This window comes from Haliotis asinina, chromosome 4 (genome assembly GCF_037392515.1).
Source record: "Haliotis asinina isolate JCU_RB_2024 chromosome 4, JCU_Hal_asi_v2, whole genome shotgun sequence".
NCBI classification, from domain to species: domain Eukaryota; kingdom Metazoa; phylum Mollusca; class Gastropoda; order Lepetellida; family Haliotidae; genus Haliotis; species Haliotis asinina.
Genome location: NC_090283.1, coordinates 69,908,691 through 69,923,177, shown reverse-complemented (window position 1 = coordinate 69,923,177; position 14,487 = coordinate 69,908,691). Strand labels below are relative to the sequence as shown.

The 14,487-nt window shown below is 40.7% G+C and overlaps 1 protein-coding gene across 2 annotated transcripts in view; it reads left to right on the top strand.

Annotated features, from left to right (window-relative positions):
* The first annotated feature begins 832 nt into the window (after positions 1–832).
* The window catches only part of LOC137281835 (anosmin-1-like), a 70,982-nt gene continuing 57,327 nt past the window's right edge, over positions 833–14,487 (top strand). The window contains exon 1 of one of the 2 annotated variants that reach the window (XM_067813471.1): positions 833–1,070. In XM_067813471.1, the coding sequence (XP_067669572.1) occupies positions 942–1,070 (129 nt within the window). In that variant the 5' untranslated portion in view covers positions 833–941. The remainder of the gene's footprint in view (positions 1,071–14,487) is intronic. The other variant, XM_067813472.1, reaches the window with a different exon arrangement.

Genomic DNA, 14,487 nt, shown 5'->3' with positions numbered 1-14,487 from the left:
GTAGCTTGTGGGTGTAAAGCGTTCACTCGTTACCCGAAGATCCGGGTGTCATTCGTTTCGGGTATTGGGTATTCGTTTCCTGCGTTGGTATTGGTGACAACGGCGTAACACCACGCTCACTCACAATGACGCTGTCGTGGCAGACCATGGTCACTTACATTTGAAATAAAATCAACCAAGGATGCATATTTTAATTTGTACATATTACTGAAAAATCAAATTCGTTGAAACTTCGTGATTAACTTAAACCATTTGTATTGTCCACCTTGAAACAAAATAACACTCGAATATTTTAATGGTTACGCTGGCAATTCATGGTTATTCATAGGCGGATCCAGAGGGGGTGCGTACTCCCCCTCCCCCAATGAAACTCGGGTGAAATGTGCACCCACCTTTTCACAATTTTCTTAATAGTGTGCACCACAAGCCTATCCCCCACCCCACTATCCCCAGGACCACCCCAACGACCACCCCACCCATTTCTCAAAAAGCTGTAAACGCCCTTGTTATTAAATCTATCCTATGTTGATGTACAGTTATATGTTTTTTCGATTAGCCAACGCTTATTCTGACAGTCATGAACAGTTTATCTCATCAGCAAACAGCTTCACAGTATCCTCTATCTAATCGGCTGCAACGACTTGAATATTTATCTTGCTGGAATTGCGTAATCATCTCGTGAAATTTAACCGTTACACAAGTGCTGTGCTATGTTTGATCGCAATTCATTCACACAGCCAGCATTGAAGCGTCTGATCAGATTTGTGAATGTAGCCACTCAACCAATGAAACGTCGATGCCAAACATAGCAGCCAATCAGCTTGAGGCAATTACTAAGCACAACCGCAAGCAATGCAGACGACTAAGATATCAAACAGGTAGTCGATCGGTTCTCAACTTCAGCTGTGGAGGAAGCAATCTGACCGATTACCTATGTAGTTATGAAGGGGAGCTGCTTTGGGGGAATTACCCTTCTTCTGGGAGTAATTGGAGTAGTTTCGGACACTCAACACATCCTCTGGGGCCAGTGTTACTCGAACTGTCTCAACCAACATTTGGATATAGCACAGGTGAGTCCCAATACACTCGTTATCACAACACGACCGTTCGAGTCAAACTTTCAGTTTCTAGCACGTGTTTAGGACCATCCTCGTATTATATGCGTTATGTTTTCAAAACAAGGACATGAGGCTGTGCGTGTATTGTTAAAGGGGGTTAATTGACAGCTCTATATGAACGTTGCGACCTGATCTCGCTTTAGTTACTTCCTGCGCTAAAATTGTTTATTGTGGACAAGCGTCTGCTAGCGTGCTGCGAGATAGCCTGTTGACAAGGTTGGTCCGGGAAGGTTGGTTGTAAAGTCACATGAGAGTATCTAGACCGCATTATGCATCAAGGAACAGGAACAGTTGGCTGGAATGTGTGTTTTACTGCAACAAACAATACGCCTTGCGTTTGACAGTGTGGCGGTAAATTTTATTGACAGTCGACATAATGGAGACCGCGATGAATGGCATATTTACACACTTTTTATTTTAACTGAAAATCCACGCTGTAACTTCTGCAAGAACGTTTGTGGGGTAATTACTTTATTTCATGCATGGGACCGATCACCACCTCATCTAAGGTTTAATTTTTATTTGAATAAAACACGGATACAATTGCCTATCAAGTGTCTAGCCATAACATGGTCACGTCTTATATTCTTCAGCATTTTTTATGAATGTGACATTTTCAATTTGGCATCTAATCACATTCTGTCAGACGAGCTACACTCCACGGTCCAGCTCGCCTGAGTCGCAATAGCGTCTCGGCACGGATGTCGCCAAGCATGCATAAGTGGTGTAAAATTTCAAGAATCAAGCAATTTTCCATTGTCTCCCGAACATTTGTATGTATCGTATGCGTTCCTTCTCGGAAATAATGTTTCTCCTGTTGCCATGATTTGCATCTCTTTACACAGCCCTTAAATTGTTACAAAAGAATATCACTTTGTGTTTAAAACCCATCTGGCTAGGTCACTCATACAGAGCAAACACTTCAACCGAGCTGTCTTTTCCTTAGGCGGAATTTAGTGTTGACCCTGTGACCCCTGGCGTGCCACACAACAGCATACTGCTATCAGGGAGACAATCTAAATGTACCGCTGATGTAATTAAAGATATAGATAATTATTTGTAAATTTAGCTGACAACGCAGATGAGATTAACACACCTATACCCGCGAAACTTTACTATCGACAACTGCTACCGTCATCGCTAGGACAGAGTCTAATCCATGAGGGTGTGATTACCACTGATAGTGGACCACGGTTATATAGATGTTATACAAGTACCAGCCAGTCTGCTGTCGGAGAGATACCTATTTATATCAGTACTGCAACAGAAAAGTAACGTTCAAAGCGGTGACATATGTATGTCTACAAGCTGAAACTTATTCCAGGAGATATCAAACTGGTGCTTGGGGCAATGCTGCAAACTAGTTTAGTATAGAAAGTTTCACATATTTGAAACGGTATTAATCATACAACTCCATATATGCAACAATGAAGTCGGTATGAAAAATAACTAATTTAGTTGCCATGGAAATGTCTTAGATTACTCTGATACTAACATTCAGCCCAATGTACGTAGCAAATGCCATTAAATATCACCAAAACGGATTTTACGTTTCCCATTTGAAGTTACCATGTATAACAAATAGTTGGTTTCAATCCAGTGTGGAAATAACCAGTATTCCCGTGTTAACAGGATAACAAACCCAAGTTTAGATCTATACTTTTGCTTTGAATGTAATATCTTGCCATACAAGCCTTTTTAGTGTTTAGGAAAAGAATACCAAGAAACCATTTTTGAACAATACATCGAGTGTTGTTGCAGTTTTCTTGTCATTTAAATTAGAATGCTGGATACATCTCGGGTGGTCTTTTTACAAGATATTTGCCTGACAAATCAATTTTTGTATAATATATATATTCCGTTCAGGCGATGTGTATGAAATTTGATGAATATCAAACTTTCAAAAGCTGATGTAAATTCTGTTGGAGCAATCATTTGGCTATTCTGGTTTCAATGACAGGTTAAACCTGTTAACGATAGCCTGACGTCATCAAGTAAGTGTAAGAATTAATATTAGAGCAGTAGTGTACTTCATTATTACGTGACCAGAACACGTAATCATGCTGTAAAATAAAGCTGCAAATACACAGACATGATCGTGCTTGTGACAGATTTCTTAACACATATCCAATGACAGTTATTGATTCCACATGTCGCCATTTAACATTCGACTGAAATAAGGCATGAACTCTGGTGTTCTGGACCAACAGGTCCAACTCCCACTGCCTTGCACGAAACGCGAGGACGTTCACACATACCCCATAGTCCAACAACCTTCCACTTATGGATAACATTGACTGAAGCATGTCCTTCTGCAATGGTACCTAAGATCAAATGACGTGTCCCAGGTCCCCACCCGTAATGTATACAGGTGCTCCTTCTCCGCATTGAACACGAATCTAACCATTTCAACAGAACTATAAGAGTTTTTAACTGTAACAAATCTATAGATAGCTTACTATGGATACCGATATATGCAAGGTGGAGGATTGTAAGATTCTTAAGTAGCTGTACCACATACTTCCAGCCGCCTGAATGATTTGGGAATGTGGTTGTGTGTGTACGAGCTCCACAACATTGAGAGTTGGACATCGTCCCTATTGCCCGAAGGCATTAGTATAAAGCGTGCCTCTATTGACACGTTTGCGGTTTGTGCCTAATGCGATTGCGGGTTATTGTTTGGCATATATAAACAAATCTCATACATGATAAATTGTGAAGGTTAACTGTAGTTAGTTGTCAGGTCAGCACATTGGATGACCTTGCTGGGTGACCCTGGTGTATATGATAGGAACAATCGGTGTCGCCTTAAAGGGGCACTGCCGTCATCATAATAACCTTGTCCAGAAACGAGTTAAATATAGGTTACACCTTTAAAACCTATGGAAATAATATCAACGTTGGGAGTATTCTTTATAAAAGCTTGTAAGATCGCTATTGGGAAATTTCGTTAAGATTTCTGAACGATTTTCTCTGGGATATTATAGTATCGATAATATCGTATTTTTACTCTTCTGGACTCAGTTGCGCTACAGTGATTGTGGCCCCTATTCTGCATCACTGGCTTAACATAGTCGTAGCGCTAAGGTCGCATTGTGCAAGTGGGCTCAGATAAAATATAGCTTTAGTTGGCTAATGTAAAACGCAAAAATCGTTCTCGGATTTCTTCTAATTCATGTTCAAGGTGCTGTTTTGTTAGTTATCCATACATAAACATGGCACTACTCACCAGTGACTTGAAATTTGTGGACTTCTGATTTTTGCTCAAAGTTACTTTTCCGATATTTAGTGATTATTGGTCGATGTATTGTTAACAATCGACCTCTATGATCTCTACCTATGGCCAACCCTGTCTGAATATTTCCTGATGGGAGTTGTGTTATCTCATAATTATCATATGTCTTATAACGTTAATAAAGCCACAATGACTCCTTTTGTGAAATAAGTTTATACGGGCAGGGTTAATGGAACACCTAATGTTAAGAATATATGCATAAACAATGAATTTAATTTATACTCCTTATATGTTTTCAATTTCTCGTGTTGCTGGTTGCGAAGTGTAATAGAAGTCTGGAAGCCTATTGTGTTGCATCAGCTGCTGGTGATTAATCAGATATTAATCCTTTAACATATCTGCAGTAGTGTTTCATCATAGTCTGAAAAAGTGGTATAATTAGGAGATAAACATACTGTGTTGGGAAATCAGGGGTATATAACGAAATTATAATAGCTCTAAATTTGATTAACGTGATTATATACCTCTGGATGACTTTGATTCACCAATCACAATCCAGTATTTACTGAAGTCATGGTATAATTTCCTGTTATTACTCATCAATCCGTAAACACAGTCTCATCGTAATCAGTAATTATGATCTGACTTCCATGCAGTGCTTGTCTATCAACATGTATCCTTATTACTGTAGGGGTCGGTGGGGTAGTTATAGCGTTCGCACGTCACAGGCAAGTCATGATATTTGCTGGAATGATTCTAAAAGCGGCATGAAACTAAACACACTCACTCACTTTATTAATGTTATGACGATGGAAGGTTTGAGTAATGTGCATTTCTGTTAATTTGCTGAGTGATAGGCATTTAAGTATCAGCTGCTTTCACCACAGTTAACAAAGATAGCACTACCTCGTGCCCACTTAAATAGAGTTCCAAGCGCGTTTTCAGATACGTGTAGACCCGTGAAAGTCTGGGGTAGAATAGTCCTTCAGCAACCCATGCTTGCCATAAAAGGCGACTATGCGTGTCGTAAGAGGCGACTAACAGGATTGGGTGGCCAGACTCGCTGACTTTGTTGACACGTTATCGGTTTCCAGTTGCGCAGATCGATGTTCGTGCCGTTGATCACTGGATTGTCTGGTCCAGATTCGATTATTTACAGAGAGACGCTATATAGCTGGAATATTGCTTGGTGCGGTGTTAAAGTAAACTCACTCACTCAGATATGTATGTAACTCATCCATGCATATATTTCACTGTTTGCAGAGTGAGTAAAGTTATGAACTTTTGCCTCCCCTTGGTGGCAATGTTACGGCCATGTCATTACAGAGGAAGCTAAAATTTGGTTCGTATTTGGAATCAGTGTTGAAGAACACGACTGTTCTGTACATGAATATTGTTCTTAACATTCAGTACAAGTCTCACCAGGTTTTTGTTATACACAGGAAAATCAGAGTTATTTAAAGTGTGTGTACACGTGTGTGCGCGCACGCGGACATACATAGAAAGCGGGTAAGAGTGTTATGTCATAGTTACAACTTTAATGAATAAGGCATGTACAAAATGTGCGCGTGTGCATGTACGTTAGTGCGTCTGTGAGAAATGCATTTGTTCATGAAATGCCTTTCACGATGTTAAACTCTGCTCTTATTATTTCGCGACATCTTTTGAATCTGTCAAGTTACCAGCTCTATATGTCATGCTTTCATGTATACAACAAGCGATAACAACATAAAAATATATATGTTGAATATGAAAATATGTCAAACATCTGTTTACACGAAACAATCGTAGACAACACGGATACGAACATGTTTCGGTTTGCGGAAGACAGTAGGTCAGTCTTTGACACGTTGGGAACAAGTTTTTGTTTGTTTGTGTTCATTGTGAAAAGACATTAATATGATATATTTGGGCGGGTCCGTTCTGTAAGAAGTTCAGAAAATTTGACCTTACGCTTCTTCTGAGAGTTGCTGATGCGCAAGAATTCTAACGCTTGACTGGAGAAGAAGAGAGCGTCCTTTGTACTTATTCCTCAATGGCCTTCCAGCATTATAAATTATTTACTTCTTTATATGGTTTTCTATTTTAGCTTCGAGCCCAGAATACGTAATTATTTAAGCCATAGGAACACTACGATCTGTTTGTCTTTACACGAAGGATCACAATGGAATGACACATATGCTAGCTTGGGTTGCTCTTGAAGGCGCTGTTTGATGTGAACTCTAGAACAATGCTGTCAGTATTTGGTTATTTGGTTGGGAATTATTTTCAGCACTCATGGCAGTGTACAGTGGATGAAACTGTTGAGAATATTTTGAATAATGCATTTGCCTCATTTTGTTCTACTGTGACACGCACAACCAACGAAGCCTCTGATAGAACCAAACCTGGCTTCAGATATCAGTTATCCTACTCACCTCAGACGTAAGAACCAATCAAAAACAAGCATTGGTGTTTAATAGACAACAGTTTTAGCAGATTCCGAAATGATGATCAGAATAGCCGTTTTCAAAAACATATCCTGCCGTTACAATTTGCAGAACATTCGTCTTGTCAAATTTAACATATTTTATTGTTCTTTATCAATAATTGGGGTCTGTCAATAGGTTCATATTATTTCGTTTCGCTTTACATGGTCTAGCTACAAATATCTATCTCACAGTTTACCACCATAGCGATGTTCGCAGGTTTCACCTTTGATGTTTACGATGAATATAAAGTTGATCCAACGATAGTTTTTCCCAGCGTGTGTTGAAGAATGCATTATGCGCGACCTGCTTTTCAAACATAAATTCTCCTTATTCGCCTCAGCAATTAGTATCCCGAAAAAACAACCTGTCTCAGTGGCTTTTAGGCTCCTTTTCGCAATACTTTTAGGTCTAGACCCTTCATTGTGAGGGAGCGGGTACCCTAACACGGAACGCCCCGCACCCCTCGCCCCTGACTCCGAGGCAACTAGTACTGGGCGCCTATTGACTGTCTGGCATGCACCCTCTGCCTTCCGAGTTACGCATTCTTCAGAAGTCCTTTATACTAAAACATAGGCAACTGAGAGTCCCTGTCGACACTTGAAACGTTTGACAGTATGGCCAAGGAGACCACGGTCGCCTGACAGCGACGGGGACTATTCACTGACTGGGACCCCTCGTTAAAACCACATAACTCTCGTTATGAAATCCTCATTTAAATCGGGGTGTGTTTCTTCCTAAGATAAACATGAAAAGGTAAAAGGTACCGCCACCTGCAGTTACACGAATATAATTCTTTGGTAGTCGTATTTCCATAAATGCTTATCATTGCGTGAGCTTTCATATTCAGCCCGTAATTTATCTGCATACGTGGAGGAGGAAGGCTTCTAAGGGTCCATTAATGTTTTTTCCCCTATTTGAATGATGTCCAGAGGAAGCCCCCCATTTTTATTTTCTGGTTGTACGTTGGAAAGAAAATCTGCGTTATGTATACGTAGCGTGTTGGAGACTACATAGGAGATTCGTATTCGAAACTGTGGTTGCCCGTGTCTAGTCCTTGCTTGATGCTTGTTTATAACCGCAAATTATTCAGATGAAATTCATGGCTTTTAGATCAACCCTCGGTCACACCCATTAAATCGCTCTTAGAACGTATGCCAAACGCTTGGGCGAACATTTGTGTCACGCCCTGTGCTGGACAGACGGAGGGTTAAATCAAGGGGTAATGGTGCTGGGAACAAACCAGGTTTTACCCCAACCGATGTTTTGTGTGTTTAAGTCCAGATATAGCAAGACGTGTCATGTGACGTATAGTGCTATGTAAAATACTGTGCTTCCTGTTGACAGAGGAAACAGCACATCAGGATTCGTGGGAAGATATCTAAATGTCTGAAAATTAATGGTCCGACACAAAACATGGTTTAGGGGGGTTTGTATGTTTGTTGTTTAACTCCCCACTCTCTATTAAGGCAGGATGTACGTAATGAAATCTGGGCCAGAGAATCATCTGAATCACCACCTGATTCCGTTAGTCATGTGTCTGAAGCATCTAGGTTTCACATTTGTACATGAGACCATTTAATACAATCCTGTATTCCACAAAAATAAAAACAAAGGAGGGAAGGAAAAAGGGAAAACATACTTCCTTTCAAGCGTTCATCTGTCATCCTAAAATTACTTACCTACCCAAGTTCCGTAAGATAAAAGATAGTGAGAGTGAGTATTGCCCCTCCCCTCTCAGCCTAACCTTAACCTTTGTTTTTAAATGGAAATTTCAAACCTCTTTGTTCATTCATCACTTACATGCTGCCGTTCAGTCATAGGCCTTTTTGTGTCTATTTTCTTTGTCAAGCACGTTGCGTGTATTTGTTCTTCTCTCTCATCTGGGAACAAAAGCACACCTCGCTTGTAGATAATTGTTTCGAACTTGATCCGGGCGTAGGGAGAAGGTAATTGGAAGCTTTTATTTCCAGCTCTCATTCAGCAGAGGCTGAGTCCGGTCATTTTTAAACGTAATCTCCTCACAAGACCTGGGATTTTCACTAACGGTCTGTGAATGTTTAAAACGTCTGTTTATCGGGCTCCATTCACAGATTTGGTCTAACTTCAAGCGAAGAGTGAGTGAGTTTAAGTTTACACCGCACTCAGCAGTATTAAAGCTATATGGCGGCGGTTTGTAAATAATCGAGTCTGGACCAGCCAATCCAGTGATCAACAACATGAGCATCGATCTGCGCAATTGGGAAGTGATGACGTGTGTCAACCAAGTCAGCGAGCCTGACCACCTGATCCCGTTAGTCGCCTCTTACGACAGGCCTAGTCGATTTTTATGGCAAGCATGGGTTGCTGAAGACCTATTCCACCCCGGGACCTTCACGGGTCTCAAGCGAGGGGAAAGTCATGTGCATGAGTATGCGATAGATAAACTGAATGTGCCAAGAATGGCGAAGTCAAATGGACAGGAATTACTTTACTGTTCAGTACAAATCACATCAACCTGTACCGAGTGGTCAGACTCTGGCTGACACAGTACATGTCATCGTGTCCCAGTTTTATAGATCTATGTTTATACTGTTGATCACTGGATTGTCTGGTTTAGACTCGTTTATTTACAAACCGCCGCCATATAGCTGGAATGTTGCTTAATGCAGCGATAGCAACAAACAAGCAAACAAAATATGTAAACTTTGTCATCGGAATAGTCTCTTTAAGCGGTTTCTGACAACCAACCAACCAAATTTCGTGGTTTTCAGGCATCGGCATATAGTACATCTTTGTTACTTGCCGTTAGCGATATACTTGATCCATCGCCTGCAACTCGTGGGCTATACAAGGGGGAAAGTGGATCCACTACAAACAAACCTGCCTAACAACAGACTACACGTGGATGCTGCTGTCAGGTTAAAGGGTTTTTTTTGTTCCACTTGAACTTCAACAGAAATGAGGGTCCATGTCAAGACGCTAGTCGTAAATTAATAAAACACTGGTGGAAACACTCTTGAAAATTCGGGGAATATTGATATCGAATATAAGTCGATGTTGAAACATACGTTATCGATTAGTTTATTGTTAGCTTTGGTCAAGGTTTGAAATATTTAATTTCAATATTTTAGATTTTATTATACAGAATGTTTTCATTTTGACACTGACCCTAGCATCGCCCAAGGGCATATGAAGCCCAAACAGTTCCCGCCTAGCAATACATCACCAGCAGGCTGATCTAGGACTGGCATTAATCATACATACGACAGAAGAAACTGGTATGGGTACATACACAACGGGACGTACGTGGAGAAACATTCGTGCAGGTGTTCGAAGTAGAAGGGTCGTGGTTCGCATCGAGGAAACGACTCTCGAAATACTGCACTGAATTTACCTATTATGTTAAGACTAGAGACGAGTGATCTTAACAAAGATATAAACGGACCCGTGAAAATTTGAGTTACTTGCTTGTCGTAATTTGCGGCTACCTGATTGGCTGACTCTGATTTGGTTGATATGTGCCTTGGTATCCCAAATACAATGTTCATGCTGTTGATCACTGGATTGTCTGACTCGATTGTTCACAGATCACGCTTTATAGCTGGAATATTGCTGAGTGTGGCGTTAAACCAACAAACCAAAACCTATATATATATATATATATATATATATATATATATATATATATATATATATATATATATATATATATATATATATATATATATATATATACGGATGAGAGAATATGTGTGAAGTGAATGTAATCTTGTGTGTAACAGTGTTGTACAACCTACAACTAACTTGATAGTGAATACATGTTTGTGGATGACACTGGATAAAAACGAAAAACAACTTCTTTTAATACACACGCGCGTGCACGCACACGCACACACACACATACACAACCATACATTGGCATGCACATACAGGGCACTGGTACACAAACAAGATCCACTTGCTGGTGAATGCGCATATGAGCGTTACATTGATACACAAACAAGATCCACTTGCTGGTGAATGCGCATATGAGCGTTACATTGATACACAAACAAGATCCACTTGCTGGTGAATGCGCATATGAGCGTTACATTGATACACAAACAAGATCCACTTGCTGGTGAATGCGCATATGAGCGTTACATTGATACACAAACGAGATCCACTTGCTGGAGAATAAACACTAGAATATGAAACTGGCATGCATGCACAATCCTCTGTCTTGTATGACACTGATATATATGGTAAGTTAAACTTCCACGTCAACGAGGCGAAGAATGGTTATAATTATACAAGAGGACTGCCTGCCGATGAATACATGAATACCTCGCCATGACATTACCCTTTGGCCACATAGCTTTTCGATGCTCTCGTAGCGCTAAGGTAGTCGCACTTTCATGTTAATGTAAGGCACTTACGACTGTCTTAGCGCTAAGAGAGCTTCGAAAATCTGGATCCTGGTATCTCAGACAAAGCCCTATCGCTTATCATGTGTTGATTAATGATTAAAGCCGTTCTTACTGTCAGTGTTCATGCTATAGCTATATAGACAGAGGACATCAGGGTCCCGATGCGCAAAGCATTCGCAGCCTACTTAATTCGCACACTTGTGATGAAATAAAGTTGCGACAGCACGTAACTCTTCGAACGCTTCGAGGGTCTGGGCTCAGGACCTTTCCTCCCAGAAAGGTAAGTTGGGTTGTACATTTTATCACATTTTCTAATCAGCACTTTTCACGTAAACGTCTAATTAATTTTAAGGTGTTTAATTTCTGTTCTAATATCAGTGTTGTTACATATCTACTGGATAATGTTCAAAACGGTGTTCTCTTCCATCACTCATGTAGAAGGAGTGAAACCAGCTGTGAAGCACAGTACGGGTGGAAGTCTAACCTTTCAAAATCATCTCTTAACTGAAGGCAGTAGAATGTTAGGTCTGTCTTAATCCTTCCAGGTGCGCCCCTAATTTGCTATCTGGGTGCCCTTTGAACCGGATTTCAGCAAAAAATGCTTCGTCATCAGTTTAGTAGTTTTTTGTAGTGGCCACGTAGGTTAGGTCTCTTGAGATAAATTCCTTGAAGTTTTATCACTGTTTTTTTGTCCACGCGTCTATAAAAGTAATATACGGCACGCGTCTCTACGCCATAGCGTTTGTTCTAAGCTCCCTGCTCGACATTGCCGTTGTAAATATGTCTAAGCATGGCCTATGAGTCATCACCCTTGAAGATTTCAAAACACTTCGTACAACTTTTGAATAAATCCACTCCAATCTTCCTGGGTAATAGCAACCCGGAATTTTGCCCCCTCCTGTTGCTCTTAAGGGCCTCGTCTCCCGATAACGTAAAGCCACACCAAGAAACAATTTGATAAATTCATGCTATCGGCGAACTGGGGACCAGGGCGATACAAGGATGTGTTCTGAGTCCTTGTTGATTACGCCAAGGTGGCCACAACATAGATTACAGATTTTGTACAGATTTGCCGTGGGGTCGAACTCTCTAGATTAGGTTCACTTGGAATTTTTGAAGGTAATCTTGTGGTTTAAGTTCTCACCCCACATGGACTGATCAGGGGGCCCTTTTGTTGTTTATCTTTGTCTTTGAAACCGTTCAATTTCCTGACTTGGGCCTCGGGAACAAATGTGGCGTATGAAAACAAGGCACCAATAGATCTGTATCGTCGACCCCCGCAACGATTTGAGGAAACAAATTTATTGAAAGGTCAGAAAACCTTCCTAGACGTAATTCTTCTGGACTTGATTTCTTGATCACTAACACAGTAACGCATTGTACCGCGCACTCCTGGACGGTCATCCGTGCAAAATCCGAGGCTTTCGTTCCAATAAGTCAGTGCAAAATTACATAAATACAAATCAGCTCATGTTTATGCTCCACGTTGCTTTGAATTAATTCATGTTCGCCATGTTAGGGCACGAAGGTATGGGCTGTGGTGTCTGGGCCAGAATTCTCGAAACCAACTTAAGTTTTTCTGAGTTTGACAATTTGAAACAGCTGAAACTCCACAGCTTTCTAGAATAAAAAAGGCCCAAACAATTCAAGTAACCTATATACTGAACGTAAATTGTCTACAATATTTGAGTCAAATATCTATTTCAGTTTATTCCGGGAAATGCATGTACATTCATTTTCTCAAATTTGAATAAAATCCTTAACCTAAGTCAAAATCAGACTTATGTTTGTTTGCGAGAAACAGGGGCCTGGGACAAGATTTTCGAAGATCTTCTAGCGCGCACATGGTAGTAAGTGCCCTACATTAATATTAACTTACGACTTTCTTAGTGGTAAGAGAGCTTCGAAATTCTAGGCACTTATTTGCCATGACAATGCAGTGTTCTGTGGACGTTTTCTTTTGTTTGAAGTATGGGCGGGGTGTGTGTACATTCATATTGATAACCATTGCATAATATGTTCATTCTGAAACGAACACAAGAACCTGGTTGTGAGAAGTGAAAGCGTGGGCAGATTCAGTTGTAAGTTCAGTCCTGGGCATGGCGGGAGTCAGGCGGATTTATCATGCCTCTTATTTTACACAATGCCATCAAAGTCGCGTACATGTCTCCATTTGTGGACTCATTTCATGACAACACGACTCTTGTATCTTACACAACTCGGGTCAAGGAAACGTCATAGCTTGGAGGGTTTTCAAAACGTTCAGGGAATGTGGGAGCGTTCCTTGTATGTCTTCAAGTGCACATGTCGGGGAATCTGCAAATCACGATATTCTGCATGAATGTAGACGTGTTTTTTCACACAGCAAGGAGTGAGTTTAATTTTTACCTCCCACTGGAATACATATAGCTACAGTACGTGTGACAATGAGTGAGTGAGTGAGGAAGGTGCTGTTCCGCTTTTAACAATATTCCGGCTATATCAAAGCCGAGGACGCTTAAAATAGACTTCATACATTGTATCCATGTGGGGAATCGGATCTTCAGCGGACGGGCGAACGCTTTAACCACTAGCATCCATGAATATATACGCAAAACTGATGCATGGCCGACATTTTGCCTGTGTCAACTAGCAGACAAGCGCACGTGTTCTTGAAAAACGCAACACAGCCATATACATAGGTTGCGGTGACATACATTCCAGTTGCTCCTTTGGACTGGTTTGTTATCATTTGAGACAGGCAAATATAGAGCTGATTACTGACGCAGTAATTTCCTAATCTATAAACAGGTAGAAATATATAACGTGTAAAGAATTAGCGACAATCGTTACCCGTTATTTGGTGTATTTTGTGGACACATTCCAGGGTCGATAGGAACGTAGGTGTAAAGTTTGATTTGATGACGAAAAATAGCAGAACTTTGACTCGTTTAGGGGTTGAAGAGGGGTGACGTTTGGGTGTTTCAAGGTTTGGGTTGTCAACTCCGCGACGCGGTATGCGCGGCATGTGACGTTGCACACGTCGGGTTTAAAGTTTATTGAGATGAATTATTCATACATAGCATAAAGAACGAACTAGGGTTATTTGTCACCAAGAGAGTGTATGGCAGTAGAACACGTGAAGGATTAAAGCTCAGCAAAAATGCTATAGGGAGACTTGGCTTTTCAGGAGTACGTGTCACAGTGCTTTATCGGGATCTGTATTGGATTCAAACCATGAGTTGTATTACTGGGATAGAATTGCTCTTGGTGTATGTGAAACAGGTAATCCTGTT